Below are 18,092 nucleotides of genomic sequence, written 5' to 3'. Positions count from 1 at the left end.
TAATACATGTTCTGTTTGTTTTGGAATCAAATTTTATTTGCCACATGCGCCGAATACAACAGGTGTAGACTTTACAGTGAAATGCTTACTTACAAGCCCTTAACCAACAATGCAGTTTTGTAAGATTTTGAAATGAGAGGTTTAGGAGTGTTATTGTCTGTGTGTGAGAATGTCCCCATCATTTCCCCATAACATAAACATAACATCCCCATAATTTTCCCATAACATCAAAAATAACGTCACCATAACATCAACATAATGTCCCCATAACGTCAACATAACATCACTATAACAGAAGTTCAATCCGGGAACTGCATCTGCATTGCTTGCTTTATAAAATACATTTGATTGATTTTGGTTAATACCACCATGAAAACCAAAATGACAACAACTACTGATGATTTCAAGTCCCATAACTACAGTATAGATACAGTCCAATCACTCTGTAATACAGATGTACTAGCCCTGTCTTTTGCAGACATCTCACACCTCGATTTCCACTTTAATATCAGACCTGGTCACCAGTGAGGCCTCAGTGTCCTCCTTCTCCTGGAGCCAGAGACTCAGACCTATGGGAGATCCGGGAGAGATGGGAGCTCAGGGAGCGCGTTGATGACACAAAGTTCATCCCGTGGTCCTCTGCAAAGGCGTTCTCGAATACGAGCAGCACGGACTGGCGCAGCTTCTTCTGGAACTCGTCACACATGAAGACGTACAGGATGGGGTTCAGGCAGCTGTTGAGGAAGGCCAGGCTAGCGGACAGGGGAATCGCGATATGCACGACCAGGTTGAGGCCTGGGCTGCTGTCTTCCATGATGTCCAGAAACTGGAAGACGTGGAAGGGCATCCAGCAGATGAAGAAGGCCAGGACGATGGCGACGATGATCCGGAGGGACCTGCGCGGTCTTCCTCTCTGAAGGCGCCTGGCGCGGATCCATATGGCAACATAAGAGCCTATGATGACCAGGAAGGGGATGAGAAAGCCCAGCAGGAAGCGGAACACAACCAAGTTCCTGTGGGTGGAAGAAGCAAGCTGCAATGAATAACTGCACGTTGTCCTATTATCATTGTGTATGATCTGCCGAAAGATAGTGAACGGGAGGCTGCAGACCAATGAGGCTAGCCAGATCCCCACACAGATGACCTCTGCCTTGCGTGGCGTGCGCTTGTTATGGGCCCACACCACCACCCACGTGGACAGACAGCGGTCCAGACTGATGGCCGCCAGGAGGAAGATGCTGGCGAACATGTTGAGCACAGTCACCATGCTGTTTAACTTGCAAAGGAAGTCACCGAAAGGCCAATCATATCCACGGGAGATGTTGATGATATAGAGCAACAGAAAGGAAGTGAAGAGGAAGTCAGCCAAGGCCAGGTTGAGGAACCAAACAGAGTTGACAGTCTTCTTTATCCTGCAGCTCGTCACATAGATCACCAAGCCGTTGCCAATGGGGCCAAGCACAAACACCACACAGTAGACAACCAGAGATATTATGTCCAAGTGCCTTGTGTCCAAGAAAGAATACTCATTGTCCATCCCAGTTGTCACATTGGAATCTAACATGTTAGAGTTTTCTGAAATTAGAAAGAAATATTACCAATTATCTTTTAGGCTCTGACACATTGTAATCTGAAAAATAGTGCTGATCTTATCAGACTTTTCTAGAAGAGAGATAATTTGAAACAGGGAAGTCAGTATCTTGCAAAATGGTGGGTATTTTGTGCAACCTTGCACACATCTACTGCACTGCTATAGATGAGCCTTAAATATCTGTTTATTTGGATGGCCCAATGGGGGAAAAAGAGAAAAGGTTACATTGTGGTAATTTGTTACCCCAGTTTTAATTAATTTCCCACCTATTATGACCTGGTATGACTTTCAACAAGCAAAGTCATTAGTCTGGAAAATGTATGCACCCACTAACTGGAAGTCGCTCTGGATAAGAGCGTCTGCTAAATTACTAAAATGTAAATGTAAAAATGTATAGAACACATTTAGTACATGACTTAGCCTGATATGTTCTCTATTCACACATAATGCAACAATTCTAATGCATACGAGTTTCTAAAAAGTATGGGTAAAAAACAACTGACAAAAATCGAGACGACATTAAGAATTGAATGTTTGTCATGAAACTCTACTTCTACAAATTAAGCATCAGTTTGAATGAAAAGTTAGAGCACCCAGTGCAGAGTTCACAAGGGTAGCAAAGAATAGACTATAAAGTGTCTTACCCATTTCCATCCTATTCTCTATAGCAATGAATATCCCCACTCTCACCACAAATGAAATTGGCCACACAGCTCTCTCTCGCGCGCGCGCGTGCTGTCGCCCTCTGCCTACCTCCCTTTCTCGCCAAACATCCTCTCAAAGTTTCAAGTGCTTTTTTTTCATATTTGAAGATGGTATGCCTTAGGGTTGAATAGATTACCCACACAAACCCACTCCATTTCCCCAGTATAAATAACTGCGAGAAACCGGTAAATTATAATAAATTATATGAACAGGCTCAGCATGATGTGAAATGGAACTCCTAAATTATATGCGATATCTAAATCTGTCTTCTCTACCGGCCATGTCGTACTCTGCTATCTGCATTATCAATCATCAAAGCTCAGGGTGGGGACAGACAGCGCATCTCAGTATGGCGCACAGTTCACAATGCATGTATCATCTCATCATGGTAACGTTTTTTATTGTGAAAGGTAGGACTACATTTGCTGCAGCATAGCCTATGCTGTAGTAATATAAGGACTAAATGAGCGTCCAATTTACACTTCTCCATCTGGATTTCGGGGTGACCTTATTTTTTCATTGTAAAGATGCATTTTTTAAATTGCAGCTGCAGAGTTTTAAAACAGCTTATCAGTTGAATATTGTTGCTTTAAATCAGTGCTCATGCAAGCACTCACAGTCTTTCTCATTCCATCAATTCCATTCAAATTGCATCCAAAATAGATAGGCCTAATCCTGTTCAAGATTGATAGCCTATAGATGTTCTAGCCTACCTCTTTCAGGTCATAAATTACATGTAGTATTAGCCTTATATTTGGCTAATGAATGATGGGTTATGCATAGGCTAAACTTCTAATTTATAGCTGTCTCTTGCATAATCCGCATCTACGCTCTGCTGGCCTCTCTCCTTTACAAAAAGTATCCTTAGTTCTTGAAGTCCCAGGAAAAGCTAGACTAGAATAATAGCTTGCTGAACATTATTTTAAGCATTACTAGACTATTAATAGACTATTTGAAGAGGGATGCAATCTTTTGTTTGCTGAATGTTAAATAGGCCTACAGCAGCCAATATAGCTCTGCATCTTATTCTAGTCCTATATTTTGTTATTCAAGCATGTCATTACAATGATGAAGATAAAGACAACGAAACTCATTTCATTTAACTGTTGAAAGCAAGGAAGGAATGAAAAAAATACTGCATTGTTGGGTAAGGGCTTGTAAGTAAGCATTTCACTAAGGTCTACACCTGTTGTATTCGGCGCATGTGGCAAATAAAATGTGATTTGATTTGACAGTAGAGAAAGAGGAGGTAAGCTAAAACACACATGGCACCACATTAGGGGGAATATCATTAAAGGTATATGTGTCAGCCTACAAATTATACAAATTAAAAATATATTTCCAAATTAAAATCAAATTCGCTAGCCTATAATTGTAACTTTGTAGGCCGCATGTCCTGCACCAGCATCACATTCTCTCCCAGCTTCATGGTTTGAATGAGGTCAGTAATTACAGTCCATATAATAGAGTATAATACAATACAGTATACTAATACAGTCCACACTCAAAAGATTAGGCAACTGGAGTGAGCTTGTTTCCTTTATTTACCCAAGAGAGCATAGCTACATCTATGGGCTTTTATGTTTTTGTGTAATGTGCGGTAGCCTATATCATAGTGCCATTATCCAATACATAGCCTATCATTTTTTGGGCTTGGGATCATAAAATGTCTTTAATATTTGGATCATAAGGCTTGGTTTTTTACAGTTCACAATAAAATAAAATAAACAGTGCCAAATGTGTGTTAGTAAGACTCTCCAAGGGTTACTATTGATGAATGACATGTTTTTTGTGTGCATGCATGCATGTGTGTTTTGTTCTGTTGTTGGTTATGTTTTTCCTGAGTGGTCTCTCAGCACTGCTCTGACTTAAAACAGAAACAACTTCTTTATGCAACTTTAATTGAATGCATAATTTTCAGTTACATTTAAAATAATTAGACTGTGGCAACACAGTGAGCAGCTGTGAATGGGACAGGTTAAAATGTCACTAGCTAACGGGAAAGCTATCCGGATCAAGCCTGTGTAGGATCACACACTTTATGTAACCACTGTTTGCAGGACGATGAGTTTGTGTGTGAAGAGATGGCTGCTGTTGCAGCTGGGGTCCACTGTGACTCTAGTTGGAAGCGACGGTCTGGTCAATCCAGCCACGCAGGTAGGCGACACGGGAGTAGACGGCAGGGGTACTGACGTTGCAGTTGGAGGTGCCCCAGGACACGATACCCACCTGAAACCACACACCACTGCTCCGACACACCAGAGGACCACCAGAATCACCCTGGAGATGGGGGAGAAGGGAGAGGTTAGGAGCACTGGTGGAGATGATTGTAATAGGGGCAGAGTGGTGGCCTATCTGTATGCATGTATGTATGTATGTATGTCTGACTACCATTGTCATGGCATTTCCAGAGAATTTGGTTAAACAAATCTGTACCTGGCTACTTTAAGATAGCAGGTGTGTTGGGGGAAAGGTAATTGCCAGACGAAATGATGCGAGAGTGATTAGAGAGAAATGTTCAGTAACTGACTGGAGAAAGGTAGCCTCAACTTGCTCCAGGAGGACATGGGAGGTCAGTCAGTTACCTGGCAAGAGGACACTCCGGAGGCTCCGGCGCAGATCATGGCGTCAGTGATCCTGTTCTGGCCCCAGTACTGCTTGCACTGAGCAGGGGTCAGCAGAGGAAGGGCCACCTGCTGGAGGATACGGGGGCTTGCTGAGGACAAGGGACATGGTTAGGCAGGAGCTCAGTGCTCTGATGAAAGCTGAGGTGGAAACGTTAGCAAAATACATTTTAGTAATTTAGCAGTCGCTCTTATCCAGAGCACCATACAGTAGTGAGTGCATACATTTTCATACTTTTTCGTAAATAACGTAATAGTGATACATTTGCAAGTGCAGGGTGTGGGAGTTTCTTTCCACTACCTGAGAATGAGGAAGGAAACTGAGCTGGATTTCAAAAATCATGTTGTAAACATTAGACCTTTAGCTATGATGCAACAGTTTTCTTGAGAGCCATGCCTATGCTGACTGGTTTACTGATGAAACAGTTTTTGTGTATTTTACCATCCAGTTGCAAATACTCTTGTATTAACTGTAAATCTATCATGTATCTATAATGGTTCAGTAGCTTGTGTGGCCACTCACAGGTGGTGCCAGTTTTGCCCCAGCCAGTTGTGACACAGCGGGTTCCAGAGGGGAAGGAGGTGCTGGAAGAGGCCAGGCACACAGGGGACACGCGGGAGGTGATCTGGACGGGGGAGGACAGCTTCAGCAGGGTCACGTCGTTGTTGAAGTTCTGGCTGTTGTAGTAGGGGTGGGTGATAGCCTATAGGGATCAAGGGAAGACGTAGACACAGATAGTGAAGTGATTCATCTTCGAAGTGAACAGTCTCAGAACTGTGGTAAAACCTCTGAAGCATGCAGGCATGTTGAGGTTAAGTGAGTGGATCTCTCCCCAGGCTCCTGGACTTACCCTGGAGATGCTTTTGACCTGGATCGGCTCAGCATTGGACTGACGATCGTGCTCTCCCAGGATCACTTGGTGACGGCCAGGACTGGAGAGAGAGAGAAAACAGATTTCAGTGTGTATGAATGAACACATCTCACCTGAGTGCAACTAAGAGGAATGCAATATGTACATGGTGCTAATAAAGCACTACTGAATGGAATTCAATGCACTTACGTGACACGGCAATGGGCAGCAGTGACAACCCAGTTCTGGCTGATTAGGGAACCTCCACAGAAGTGGAATCCAGAGGTATCCTGAAGGAGAGGTGGAAGACAGTAAATAGTATGGGTCTGACCATAATGTGAAGACAGTAGATGGATAGTATGGGTCTGACCATAATGTGAAGACAGTAGATGGATAGTATGGGTCTGACCATAATGTGAAGACAGTAGATAGATAGTATGGGTCTGACCATAATGTGAAGACAGTAGATAGATAGTATGGGTCTGACCATAATGTGAAGACAGTAGATAGATAGTATGGGTCTGACCATAATATGAAGACAGTAGATAGATAGTATGCGTCTGACCATAATGTGAAGACAGTAGATGGATAGTATGGGTCTGACCATAATGTGAAGACAGTAGATAGATAGTATGGGTCTGACCATAATGTGAAGACAGTAGATAGATAGTATGGGTCTGACCATAATGTGAAGAGAGTAGATAGATAGTATGGGTCTGACCATAATGTGAAGACAGTAGATAGTATGGGTCTGACCATAATGGGAAGACAGTAGATGGATAGTATGAGTCTGACCATAATGTGAAGACAGTAGATAGTATGGGTCTGACCATAATGTGAAGACAGTAGATAGATAGTATGGGTCTGACCATAATGTGAAGACAGTAGATAGTATGGGTCTGACCATGTGAAGACAGTAGATAGAGAGTATGGGTCTGACCATAATGTGAAGACAGTAGATAGATAGTATGGGTCTGACCATAATGTGAAGACAGTAGATAGATAGTATGGGTCTGACCATAATGTGAAGACAGTAGATAGTATGGGTCTGACCATAATGTGAAGACAGTAGATGGATAGTATGAGTCTGACCATAATGTGAAGACAGTAGAGAGTATGGGTCTGACCATAATGTGAAGACAGTAGATAGATAGTATGGGTCTGACCATAATGTGAAGACAGTAGATAGATAGTATGGGTTTGACCATAATGTGAAGACAGTAGATAGATAGTATGGGTCTGACCATAATGTGAAGACAGTAGATAGTATGGGTCTGACCATAATGTGAAGACAGTAGATAGATAGTATGGGTCTGACCATAATGTGAAGACAGTAGATAGATAGTATGGGTCTGACCATAATGTGAAGACAGTAGATAGTATGTGCCTTATCAGTATGTTGCACTTTCCCAACATTATTGTCAACATACATTTACTGTAAGTGGCTAACAAGAATCATCAGTGATTACTGCATTGCGGTGTGAAAAAACAATGTATAGAATGAAAGAGTGGAAATGGGGTTACCTGAAGGGACACTTGCCAGGGCCAAGAGCCAGACACGGCGTTCTGTCCGTTCACAATCTTCAAGCCGCTCACCTGCGGCGGGATGCTAGGCACTCCGCAACCTAGGGCACAAACACAGTCTAGTCAGTCTCAAATCACACCCTATCCTCATACAGTTGAAATCGGAAGTTTACATACACCTTAGCCAAATACATTTAAACTCAGTTTCACAATTCCTGACATTTAATCCTAGTAATAATTCCCTGTTTTAGGTCAGTTAGGATCACCACTTTATTTTAAGGATGTGAATGATTTATTTCAGCACATTCCCAGTGTGTCAGAAGTTTACATACACTCAATTAGTATTTGGTAGCATTGCCTTTAAATTGTTTAACTTGGGTCAAACGTTTCTGGTAGCCTTCCACAAGCTTCCCACAAAAAATTGGGTGAATTTTGGCCCATTCCTCCTGACAGAGCTGGTGTAACTGAATCAGGTTTGTAGGCCTCCTTGCTCACACACACACGTTTTCAGTTCTGCCCACATATTTTCTATAAGATTGAGGTCAGGGGTTTGTGATTGCCACTCTAATACCTTGACTGTTGTCCTTAAGCCATTTTGCCACAACTTTGGAAGTATGCTTGGGGTCATTGTCCATATGGAAGACCCCCATCAGGTTATGTCGATATAGGACTCGTTTTACTGTGGATATACAGTGAGGGGAAAAAGTATTTGATCCCCTGCTGATTTCGTACGTTTGCCCACTGACAAAGAAATGATCAGTCTATAATTTTAATGGTAGGTTTATTTGAACAGTGAGAGACAGAATAACAACAAAAAAATCCAAAAAAACGCATGTCAAAAATGTTATAAATTGATTTGCATTTTAATGAGGGAAATAAGTATTTGACCCCCTCTCAATCAGAAAGATTTCTGGCTCCCAGGTGTCTTTTATACAGGTAACGAGCTGAGATTAAAGGGAGTGCTCCTAATCTCAGTTTGTTACCTGTATAAAAGACACCTGTCCACAGAAGCAATCAATCAATCAGATTCCAAACTCTCCACCATGGCCAAGACCAAAGAGCTCTCCAAGGATGTCAGGGACAAGATTGTAGACCTACACAAGGCTGGAATGGGCTACAAGACCATCGCCAAGCAGCTTGGTGAGAAGGTGACAACAGTTGGTGTGATTATTCGCAAATGGAAGAAACACAAAATAACTGTCAATCTCCCTCGGCCTGGGGCTCCATGCAAGATCTCACCTCGTGGAGTTGCAATGATCATGAGAACGGTGAGGAATCAGCCCAGAACTACACGGGAGGATCTTGTCAATGATCTCAAGGCAGCTGGGACCATAGTCACCAAGAAAACAATTGGTAACACACTACGCCGTGAAGTACTGAAATCCTGCAGCGCCCGCAAGGTCCCCCTGCTCAAGAAAGCACATATACAGGGCCGTCTGAAGATTGCCAATGAACATCTGAATGATTCAGAGGAGAACTGGGTGAAAATGTTGTGGTCAGATGAGACCAAAATGGAGCTCTTTGGCATCAACTCAACTCGCCGTGTTTGGAGGAGGAGGAATGCTGCCTATGACCCCAAGAACACCATCCCCACCGTCAAACATGGAGGTGGAAACATTAAGCTTTGGGGGTGTTTTTCTGCTAAGTGGACAGGACAACTTCACCGCATCAAAGGGACGATGGACAGGGCCATGTACCGTCAAATCTTGGGTGAGAACCTCCTTCCCTCAGCCAGGGCATTGAAAATGGGTCGTGGATGGGTATTCCAGCATGACAATGACCCAAAACACACAGCCAAGGCAACAAAGGAGTGGCTCAAGAAGAAGCACATTAAGGTTCTGGAGTGGCCTAGCCAGTCTCCAGACCTTAATCCCATAGAAATTCTGTGGAGGGAGCTGAATGTTCAAGTTGCCAAACGTCAGCCTCGAAACCTTAATGACTTGGAGAAGATCTGCAAAGAGGAGTGGGACAAAATCCCTCCTGAGATGTGTGCAAACCTGGTGGCCAACTACAAGAAATGTCTGACCTCTGTGATTGCCAACAAGGGTTTTGCCACCAAGTACTAAGTCATGTCTTGCAGAGGGGTCAAATACTTATTTCCCTCATTAAAATGCAAATCAATTTATAACATTTTTGACATGCGTTTTTCTGGATTTTTGTTGTTGTTATTCTGTCTCTCACTGTTCAAATAAACCTACCATTAAAATTATAGACTGATCATGTCTTTGTCAGTGGGCAAACGTACAAAATCAGCAGGGGATCAAATACTTTTCTCCCTCACTGTAGATACTTTTGTACCTGTTTCCTCCAGCATCTTCACAAGGTCCTTTGCTGTTGTTCTGGGATTGATTTGCACCAAAGTACGTTAATCTCTAAGAGACAGAACGTGTCTCCTTCCTGAGCGGTATGACGGCTGCGTGGTCCCATGGTGTTTATACTTACGTACTATTGTTTGTACAGATGAACGTGGTACCTTCAGGCGTTTGAAAATTGCTCCCATGGATGAACCAGACTTGTGGAGGTCTACAATTTTTCTTCTGAGGTCTTGGCTGATTTCTTTTGATTTTCCCATGATGTCAAGCAAAGGACTGAGTTTGAAGGTAGGCCTTGAAATACATCCACAGGTACACCTCCAATTGACTCAAATGATGTCAATTAGCCTATCAGAAGCTTCTAAAGCCATGACATCATTTTCTGGAATTTTCCAAGCTGTTTAAAGGCACAGTCAACTTAGTGTATGTAAACTTCTGACCCAATGGAATTGTGATACAGTGAATTATAAGTGAAATAATCTGTCTGTAAACAATTGTTGAAAAAATGACTTGTGTCATGCACAAAGTAGATGTCCTAACCGACTTGCCAAAACTATAGTTTGTTAACAAGAAATGTGTGGAGTGGTTGAAAAACGAGTTTTAATGACTCCAACCTAAGTGTATGTAAACTTCCGACTTCAACTGTATATAGTGCACTACTTTTGACCAAAGTCCTACATAGTTTTGATTGGCCTTAGAGTATGGACTGACATGCCTTCAGTAACTACCAAAGTATAATACAACACTTCGCCTACTTCTTGGCCCGTGCTTCTTTTAGCTATTCATCTCAATAGGACTCACCTATGTGAATAAATAAAGGATCAGAAAGATCAAATCAGTTCATATTACCAGACATTGATGATGACACCACTCACCCAGGGCTGAGGCCACCAAAGTGAGACAGCTGACGATCCAGAGCATGGCCATAGTTTAGTAGACTGCGCTTGACGTCTCTTTGTCCCTCTCCCTCTTATACCCTGGCAGGCTCATCAGCCATGTCTCCCACTCACCCACGGGATCCTCCAAGGTCTGATAGAGCTGGGAACAGTCAGGTGGAACAGGTGGGAAAATCTCACGCCTCAGGGACAGTCAGGTACATGCTTGTGTTTGCCATGTACTGTACTGTACTCTATGTAGGACAGGCCTAAGCAAACAAGGCTTTGCATGCTCATTCCAGGGAAAGATGCAGTCATAATTCTTTATCTTTATGCTGAGTGGAAAATATGCCCAAAACCCAAATTTGGTCTTCTGAAATGCCCTTGATGCCTATTTTTCTGGTTTCTTATCACGCTGTCCAATTGGAGTTCTGCTTATGGGCAGACCAATAACATCTTGTAACCGTGTGTTGCAATCCCACAAGCAGTGTGGAAAACCATGGTCAGACGTTCTGTTTCTATGCAGCCGTACATGACATCAACAAAATAAGAAACAAAACACTATTAACATTATGGATTCAGACCATATGTTTTATGCAGCCCTCTGTGACAAAAACATGTTTTTATTAAGAAAGAGAGATATTGGGATTTATTCATCTATACCAAGTAGCATTAAGGTCATGTGTTCACATTGCTATTCAAGTTCATACTTTGACACATTTAAAATGTCACTACATTTGAAGGTTGTAACAGAGGGCCCACCGCCACGAGGATGAGGCCTCTGAGAAAACACACATAAAAGATTATCTTATCCCATTAAGTTTTGAGAAAGAGACAAGTTTATCAACCAATCAGGAGCAAAATATCAATCTGCATATGCTGCTGTCTTCACATGTCATATTCACATACATACTGTACCTATTTCTACTTCTTCATAACAAGATTGCTACAAGATGAATGTCACTTTTGAGGGAACTTTTCTGATGAGCAATAGTGAAAATGTTCATACAAGTTTATAAGACTTCAAGCACTTTCTGACAACTGCTGATGCAAAAATGTATTTATCTTCTCAAAACTCAGGGAGGGTATTTGGGGGGAGGTTAAAGGAAAACACAAAAAATGCTTATCAGAATCCAGCTTTATTGATATTGATTTATTCAATCTGATAAAAGTGAAGGTTGCGTGAACTGCACAACAGTACAAAGCTGTAGGAGCCTGCGGTAGATATAAATATTACACAGGATCTTCTCAAGAAGAGAAGTGATGACACAGGCCAGGCCTGCAGTAGGTATTGTGTGAAGCCTAGGAGCTGAAATGTGGACAGGATGTGGATTCTCTCTCCTGTAGAGGTCAGGGATTTTAGTCGACCTCCTCGATGGTTGGACCAGAGGAGGAGCCGGCTCCAGCACCTCCAGGGAAGCCTCCAGGCATACCTCCTGGCATACCTCCTGGCATACCTCCTGGCGGGCCTCCGGCACCCTGATACAGATTGGTAATGATGGGGTTACACACCTTCTCCAGCTCCTTCTGCTGGTGCTCGTACTCATCCTTCTCTGCCGTCTAGATAAAGACAAGGGGAGAGATGACATAGGAAGGGAGAGAGTATGAAAGGATAAGAGACACAGGTGGCGATCACAATATTCTATCTTATATGATGTATTTGTTTCTAACTTACTGTGTAGCCTACTTTTACCATGGAAGGAAATGCATCAATGTGGAACCATTGCTAACTAACTGATGTTGCACTAAGAGCAATCAATCTAGGTGGAACTCTACACCAGCCCCCTGTGGTTTACCTGGTTCCTGTCCAGCCAGGAGATGACTTCGTTGCACTTGTCCATGATGGTCTTCTTGTCTTCCAGGCTGATCTTTTCCGCGAGCTTCTCGTCGTCCACGGTGCTCTTCATGTTGAAGGCCAGGGACTCCAGGGAGTTCTTAGCTGTGACCTTCTCCTTCTGAGCCTCGTCCTCAGCCCTGTACTGGTCAGCCTCCTGCACCATGCGCTCAATGTCCTCCTTGGTCAGACGTCCTGGGGGATAACAAGACACAGACACATCATTATATAATTGCCCATATGTGACATATTCATTTTCTCCTACTCTCTCCTGTTGTCTCTCTTTCTTTTTGGGACTCTTTTCTTTGAGGAAAGTGTTGGAAATCAATAAGACCTTTGATTATGTTGTGAGGTTCAAGGTTAAGGAGGCATACCTTTGTCATTGGTGATGGTGATCTTGTTCTCTTTGCCGGTGCTCTTGTCCACCGCAGACACATTGAGGATGCCGTTAGCGTCAATGTCAAAGGTCACCTCGATCTGGGGGACGCCCCTGGGGGCGGGGGGGATTCCGGTGAGCTCAAATTTGCCGAGGATATTGTTGTCCTTGGTCATGGCTCTCTCCCCCTCATACACCTGAGAAATAAATAGTGGGAATGGATTAATACCAGATAGAATCACGGAGGGTATAGGTGGCTACTTTACACAAACGCTGGCCTTGTACAGCTGATAAAAGAGTCACCTGGATGAGCACTCCGGGTTGGTTTTCTGAGTATGTTGTGAAGGTCTGGGTCTGCTTGGTGGGGATGGTGGTGTTCCTCTTGATGAGCACGGTCATGACCCCTCCGGCCGTCTCAATACCCAGGGACAGGGGTGTGACGTCCAGCAGGAGCAGGTCCTGCACGTTCTCTGACTTGTCACCGGACAAGATGGCAGCCTGCACAGCTGTGGAGGACAGAGAGGAGATGTTGGATGAAACAATGTATCACATACACTTGACACAGTGAGATTTGCCTGCAGCACACAGTGAGATACCTACCGGCGCCATAAGCCACAGCCTCATCAGGGTTGATGCTCTTGTTGAGGTCTCGGCCATTGAATAAGTCCTGCAGAAGCTTCTGGATCTTGGGGATACGTGTGGAGCCTCCCACCAGGACAATGTCGTGTATCTGGGCCTTGTCCATCTTGGCATCTCTCATAGACTTCTCCACAGGTTCCAGGGTGCCGCGGAACAGGTCAGCGTTGAGCTCCTCAAAGCGAGCCCTGGTAATGGAGGTGTAGAAGTCGGCCCCCTCATAGAGGGAGTCAATCTCGATGCTGGCCTGGGTGCTGGAGGAGAGGGTGCGCTTGGCCCGCTCACATGCAGTGCGCAGGCGCCGCACCGCCCGCTTGTTGCCGCTGATGTCCTTCTTGAATTTACGCTTGAACTCACCGATGAAGTGGTTGACCATGCGGTTGTCAAAGTCCTCTCCTCCCAGGTGGGTGTCGCCGGCGGTGGACTTGACCTCAAAGATGCCGTCCTCGATAGTCAGGATGGACACGTCGAAGGTGCCACCGCCCAGGTCGAAGATCAGGACGTTGCGCTCACCGCCGACCTGATAAGAGAGAACAAATAAGTCAGTAGGACTTTCAAAGGATTAATCAAGCAGACCTCCTGTGAGTTGTACAGCCCAGTGTAATGTAAGGGTTCAAGTGTTTTAGTTTGTTTTGGGGTTTCTGTACCTTCTTGTCCAGGCCATAGGCGATGGCTGCAGCGGTGGGCTCGTTGATGATACGCAGGACGTTGAGTCCAGAGATCACTCCAGCATCTTTGGTTGCTTGGCGCTGGGAGTCGTTGAAGTAGGCGGGGACTGTGATGACAGCGTTGTTCACTGGCTGAAGAGAGAAAAACACTATTATTAAGATCTAGTGTGTATCATCCCTAAATATATTTTCAGTTGGAGTTATTAACATATAATAACTCCTGAGTGGCGCAGCGGTCTAAGGCACTGCATCTCAGTGCTTGAAGCATCACTACAGACATCCTCGTTCGATTCCAGGCTGCATCACAACCGGCCGTGATTGGGAGTCCCATAGGGCGGCGCAAAATTGGCCCAGCGTCGTCCGGGTTTGGCCGGTGTAGGCCATCATTGTAAATAAGAATTTGTTCTTAACTGACTTGCCTAGTTAAATGAAGGTTAAATTAAAAATAAATGTAAAAAAATAATGTATACCCATCCAATCTTTTCAAACCTGCAAGGAGTGGGTAGGGGCTAAAAGTAGATTTGGAATTGAGGTGTTTTTTTCTTGGTTAGTCAGACTCCCTACCTTGCCCAGGTAGGCTTCACAGATCTCCTTCATCTTGGTGAGAACCATGGAGGACACCTCCTCAGGGAAAAAGGTCTTCCTCTCTCCCTTGTACTCTACCTCCATCTTGGGCTTGCCACCATCGCTCACCACTGTGAAGGGCCAGTGCTTCATGTCCGACTGCACCACGGCGTCGTCAAACTTACGACCAATCAGACGCTTGGCATCTTGGGACACAGGGATGGCAGAGTAGGATTGAGTTTTAAGAGTAGGATGAAGTTGTCTGTGGACACTGGTCTAAAGTCAGTTGTGCATTTCCCCCTAATGGATTGGGGTGAGGCTGATGGAGTTAAATGTAGTACTTTTAGGCCCTCAAGTGGGGACTACTGATAACAACAGGCAAGAGGCTACAGCGCTGAGCTTAAAATAAACCTTTATTCTGTTCCCTTTGTCCACTGGAGGCATCATCTAACTAGCCACTGTGTGGCATGGTGAGGTGATGTGCTTACCGAACACGGTGTTGGTGGGGTTCATGGCCACCTGGTTCTTGGCGGCATCACCGATCAGCCTCTCCGTGTCAGTAAAAGCCACGTAGCTGGGTGTGGTCCTGTTGCCCTGGTCGTTGGCGATGATCTCCACCTTGCCATGCTGGAAGATGCCCACACATGAGTATGTGGTCCCCAGGTCAATGCCCACTGCTGGTCCTTTAGACATCCTGCAACAACAAGACCAGAATTACAGTTCATTAGTAAGAGGAGAATTACTTGAATTATTTAAGAATTACGTAGACCTATCATACAAGAATGTTGAAAGATGCGTTTCATGAAGACATTGTTATAACGCCTTCTCTTTTGAAAATGATCAGTTATTAGTAGCTAGCAGCAGGTAGTTAGTGGCTTTATGACAAAATTGGATGACAACTGTCAAATGTTTCAACGTGTTGAAAGCCTTTGAGGTTAAAGGTCATCATGTTCATGTATGCGCATGCGTGTGTATGCGTGCACACGCGCACGTCTTTATTCCGTCCCTGAATGTCCCTGTCATTCACATAGAGCAGATGCAGTCCCACGTGAGCCCCCAAATTGGAAGTGATCCCCGGGGCTCAGCTGTTCTAGAAAGTGCTGTCATGGCAACATGCCAGCCAGGGGTGTGGTAACAACCCCACAACTCCTTAAAGCAGCAATACCACCAGTAGCATGCCACCAGAGCCAACAGGCCGCCCTCCCTCACCCTCCCCTCCCTCATCCTGTTCTCCCTTCTCCACAGATCCTTCTGGCAACACAACACCCAACTGTTACCAGCCAGGCTAAGTCAATGTGATGTATTAACACAGTGGCTTTTTTCCGACAGCTGAATCCCACAAACTACCAACACATCCTATTAATATGGCTCACAGATCTGTTGTTGGAACACGGGTTGGATTAAATTAAGTGATTATTAATGAGCTGTTAAGTAAAACTGGACTTTGGCAATATCATATATACTGGGCAGTTACCTTGTTGAAATACTTACTACTGTACTTCACTATTGTCTAATATGGAAGTTCCTATGGACCTGGACTGTAATAACAGTAAAGGCCTTAGAAACCTCACTGCTGGAGAAAGAACTATGATATACTTTCACGCTGTTACCTCACAATTAACTAATACAATAAGTCAGTGGGAAACAAGGGGGATTTTTGACATGGTGAACATGCCAAACAGGGCCAGATCATGTGGTGAGGCCCAAATATTTGATCGTAACAAAAGTTCTTAAATGTTTGGCAAGTAAATACTGTACCTAATTATGTCATACAGCCACTCACTGTATTCTTGTGAAAGGATAAAAGTAGCATTTCTCATATCTGGGATGGATTAAATAGACAAAGCCACCTCACACAAACTAATGGTACTGGTAAGTTCATTATCACTTATGATCTAATTATGTTACTCCTGGTATAGGAATTTCATTTGAATGAGCTCTTGTTACCATCCTTTTTTAAAACGTATCTAATAACTATCGGTGCTAAGCATACCATACATACCACTGTACCCATATTTAGATAAGCTGCGTATATTTAATCATACAGTATGTACATGATTAGTGTTCAAACTGACAGAAGCATCAAGCATGGATCAAGCACACAGACAGAGCAGACACCATTGGGTGTGGTGTGTGAAACTATGACAGTGTTTGTGACATACAGTGAGACCAGGCATGACACGGAGGGAACACAGGCACAACTTCCACTGGTCAAGCCTGTCAGTGGACACTGGACATTGGACGACCTGTGTGTCCAGAAACAGAAAGTAATGCAATAGACAAATCATTCAAACAGGCTAGACAATAACTTTTGGCTGCTTAAACAATTTGAGATAAGCTTTATGCTAGTTGTTAATGCTCCTCCGTCAGCCAATGTCAGACACTAGTTGACAGAAAGAATGCAAGTGTCACTCTTTCCTGGAGTCCTGTCCCTTGACTTTGACAGCAGCAGGCAAGTCAAGCTGAAAAAGCAGAGCTGAATGCAACGCTTCTTAGAAAAGGAGCTGAATTCAACGCTTCTTAGAAAAGGAGTTACCTTGCTCAGTCAGTTGTACAATGCTTCAAAGATTACCACACAAACCACACAACACCGGCTGCTCAGTTCCACTGAAGCTCTCCTCTCCCTTTCCTGGACAGACTAAGAGGACGAGTGTCGGGTCTCTCCAGAGTATATAGCCACAGACAGACAGCACACGGCTCACTGAGATTCCATCAGGGAATCAGGTGACTCAGCCAGAGAAAGTTCCAGGCCCACGTAGTGGTCTGCATGTGCCAATTCAGTGCTAGCCAGCTCTAACTTTATCTGGTATAGGAGTTAGCTGAATTGTTGTTAGCCCTCTTTCAGTGAATGAAAAGAGTAGAAATTAGAAAAGGAAGACTGTTGTATTTTCTCTCTACATTTTCTCTTCCTGTTTTATTAAAAATGAAAGTTTGTCCTGTCCACAGAGTAAGCAGGATGTTTTCTCAGGGCATGTTTACCTTGGTTCACATGGTGTAGGGGCTGTTCAGTGAGATAAGCACTGTGAGAAGACTACAGATAACTGCTACCAGCATCTGGCCTGTGGATTCACATTCATTAGAAAAACAGCAAAGCAAGCAGCAAAGCACATGCTGTAATGAATTGACAGTATTTTGGAATAAATGAAGCATATTCATTTTATATAGTTGTCTGAACCTTTCATAGCATACTCCATGAAAATACTACACTAACCATGAAAGCATTCACCAAGGGCGTAAGTCAAGTAGGTTACACAAAGGCTATTCTAAAAAGGTCAAATGAAGTCAAGATGCACACGCCTTTAATGTCCCACAGTTTATTACATTTAACCCTTAATAACAGTCCATACATACAATGACAACCCTGTCCTTCCAACATGCTGAAACCAATTCTTCACTCTCCAACTCGCAGGCAGAGGAACTGAAATGTCAAGCAGCTATACATTCTCCTTCTCACTGGTGGCCTTTGTTTGTATTATATATATATATTTTTTAATGAATTGCCCCCCCCCCCCCCCCCCCCCCCCCACACACA

At 43.9% G+C, this 18,092-nt stretch overlaps 2 protein-coding genes and 1 pseudogene across 3 annotated transcripts; all 3 read right to left on the bottom strand.

Annotated features, from left to right (window-relative positions):
- Positions 1–22: 22 nt before the first annotated feature.
- LOC311117740 (chemerin-like receptor 1) lies at positions 23–3,721 on the bottom strand. The gene is made up of 2 exons (XM_084157559.1): positions 2,236–3,721; positions 23–1,575 (listed from the first exon to the last, which is right to left on the bottom strand). The coding sequence occupies exons 1-2, from the start codon at positions 2,243–2,245 to the stop codon at positions 533–535; spliced, it is 1,053 nt and encodes a 350-aa protein (XP_084013685.1). The 5' UTR covers positions 2,246–3,721; the 3' UTR covers positions 23–532.
- A 101-nt stretch (positions 3,722–3,822) lies between these two features.
- Positions 3,823–10,556, bottom strand: LOC311117751 (chymotrypsin-like protease CTRL-1). The gene is made up of 7 exons (XM_084157560.1): positions 10,483–10,556; positions 7,296–7,396; positions 5,982–6,061; positions 5,772–5,853; positions 5,444–5,624; positions 4,882–5,012; positions 3,823–4,576 (listed from the first exon to the last, which is right to left on the bottom strand). Exons 1-7 carry the CDS (start codon positions 10,532–10,534, stop codon positions 4,415–4,417), a joined length of 789 nt encoding a protein of 262 aa, XP_084013686.1. The 5' UTR covers positions 10,535–10,556; the 3' UTR covers positions 3,823–4,414.
- Positions 10,557–11,602: 1,046 nt separating this feature from the next.
- On the bottom strand, positions 11,603–17,475 carry LOC311126501 (heat shock cognate 71 kDa protein-like; annotated as a pseudogene). The gene is made up of 9 exons (XR_014615276.1): positions 17,097–17,475; positions 15,049–15,254; positions 14,561–14,766; positions 13,976–14,128; positions 13,293–13,848; positions 12,996–13,198; positions 12,691–12,889; positions 12,279–12,511; positions 11,603–12,042 (listed from the first exon to the last, which is right to left on the bottom strand). The product of XR_014615276.1 is annotated as a heat shock cognate 71 kDa protein-like (transcript).
- Between the last annotated feature and the right edge of the window lie 617 nt (positions 17,476–18,092).

This window comes from Coregonus lavaretus, assembly GCF_964263955.1.
Source record: "Coregonus lavaretus genome assembly, chromosome: 3".
Classification (NCBI taxonomy): Eukaryota; Metazoa; Chordata; class Actinopteri; order Salmoniformes; family Salmonidae; genus Coregonus; species Coregonus lavaretus.
The sequence above is the reverse complement of the archived record's forward strand: the minus strand, read 5'-3'. Positions and strand labels throughout refer to the sequence as shown.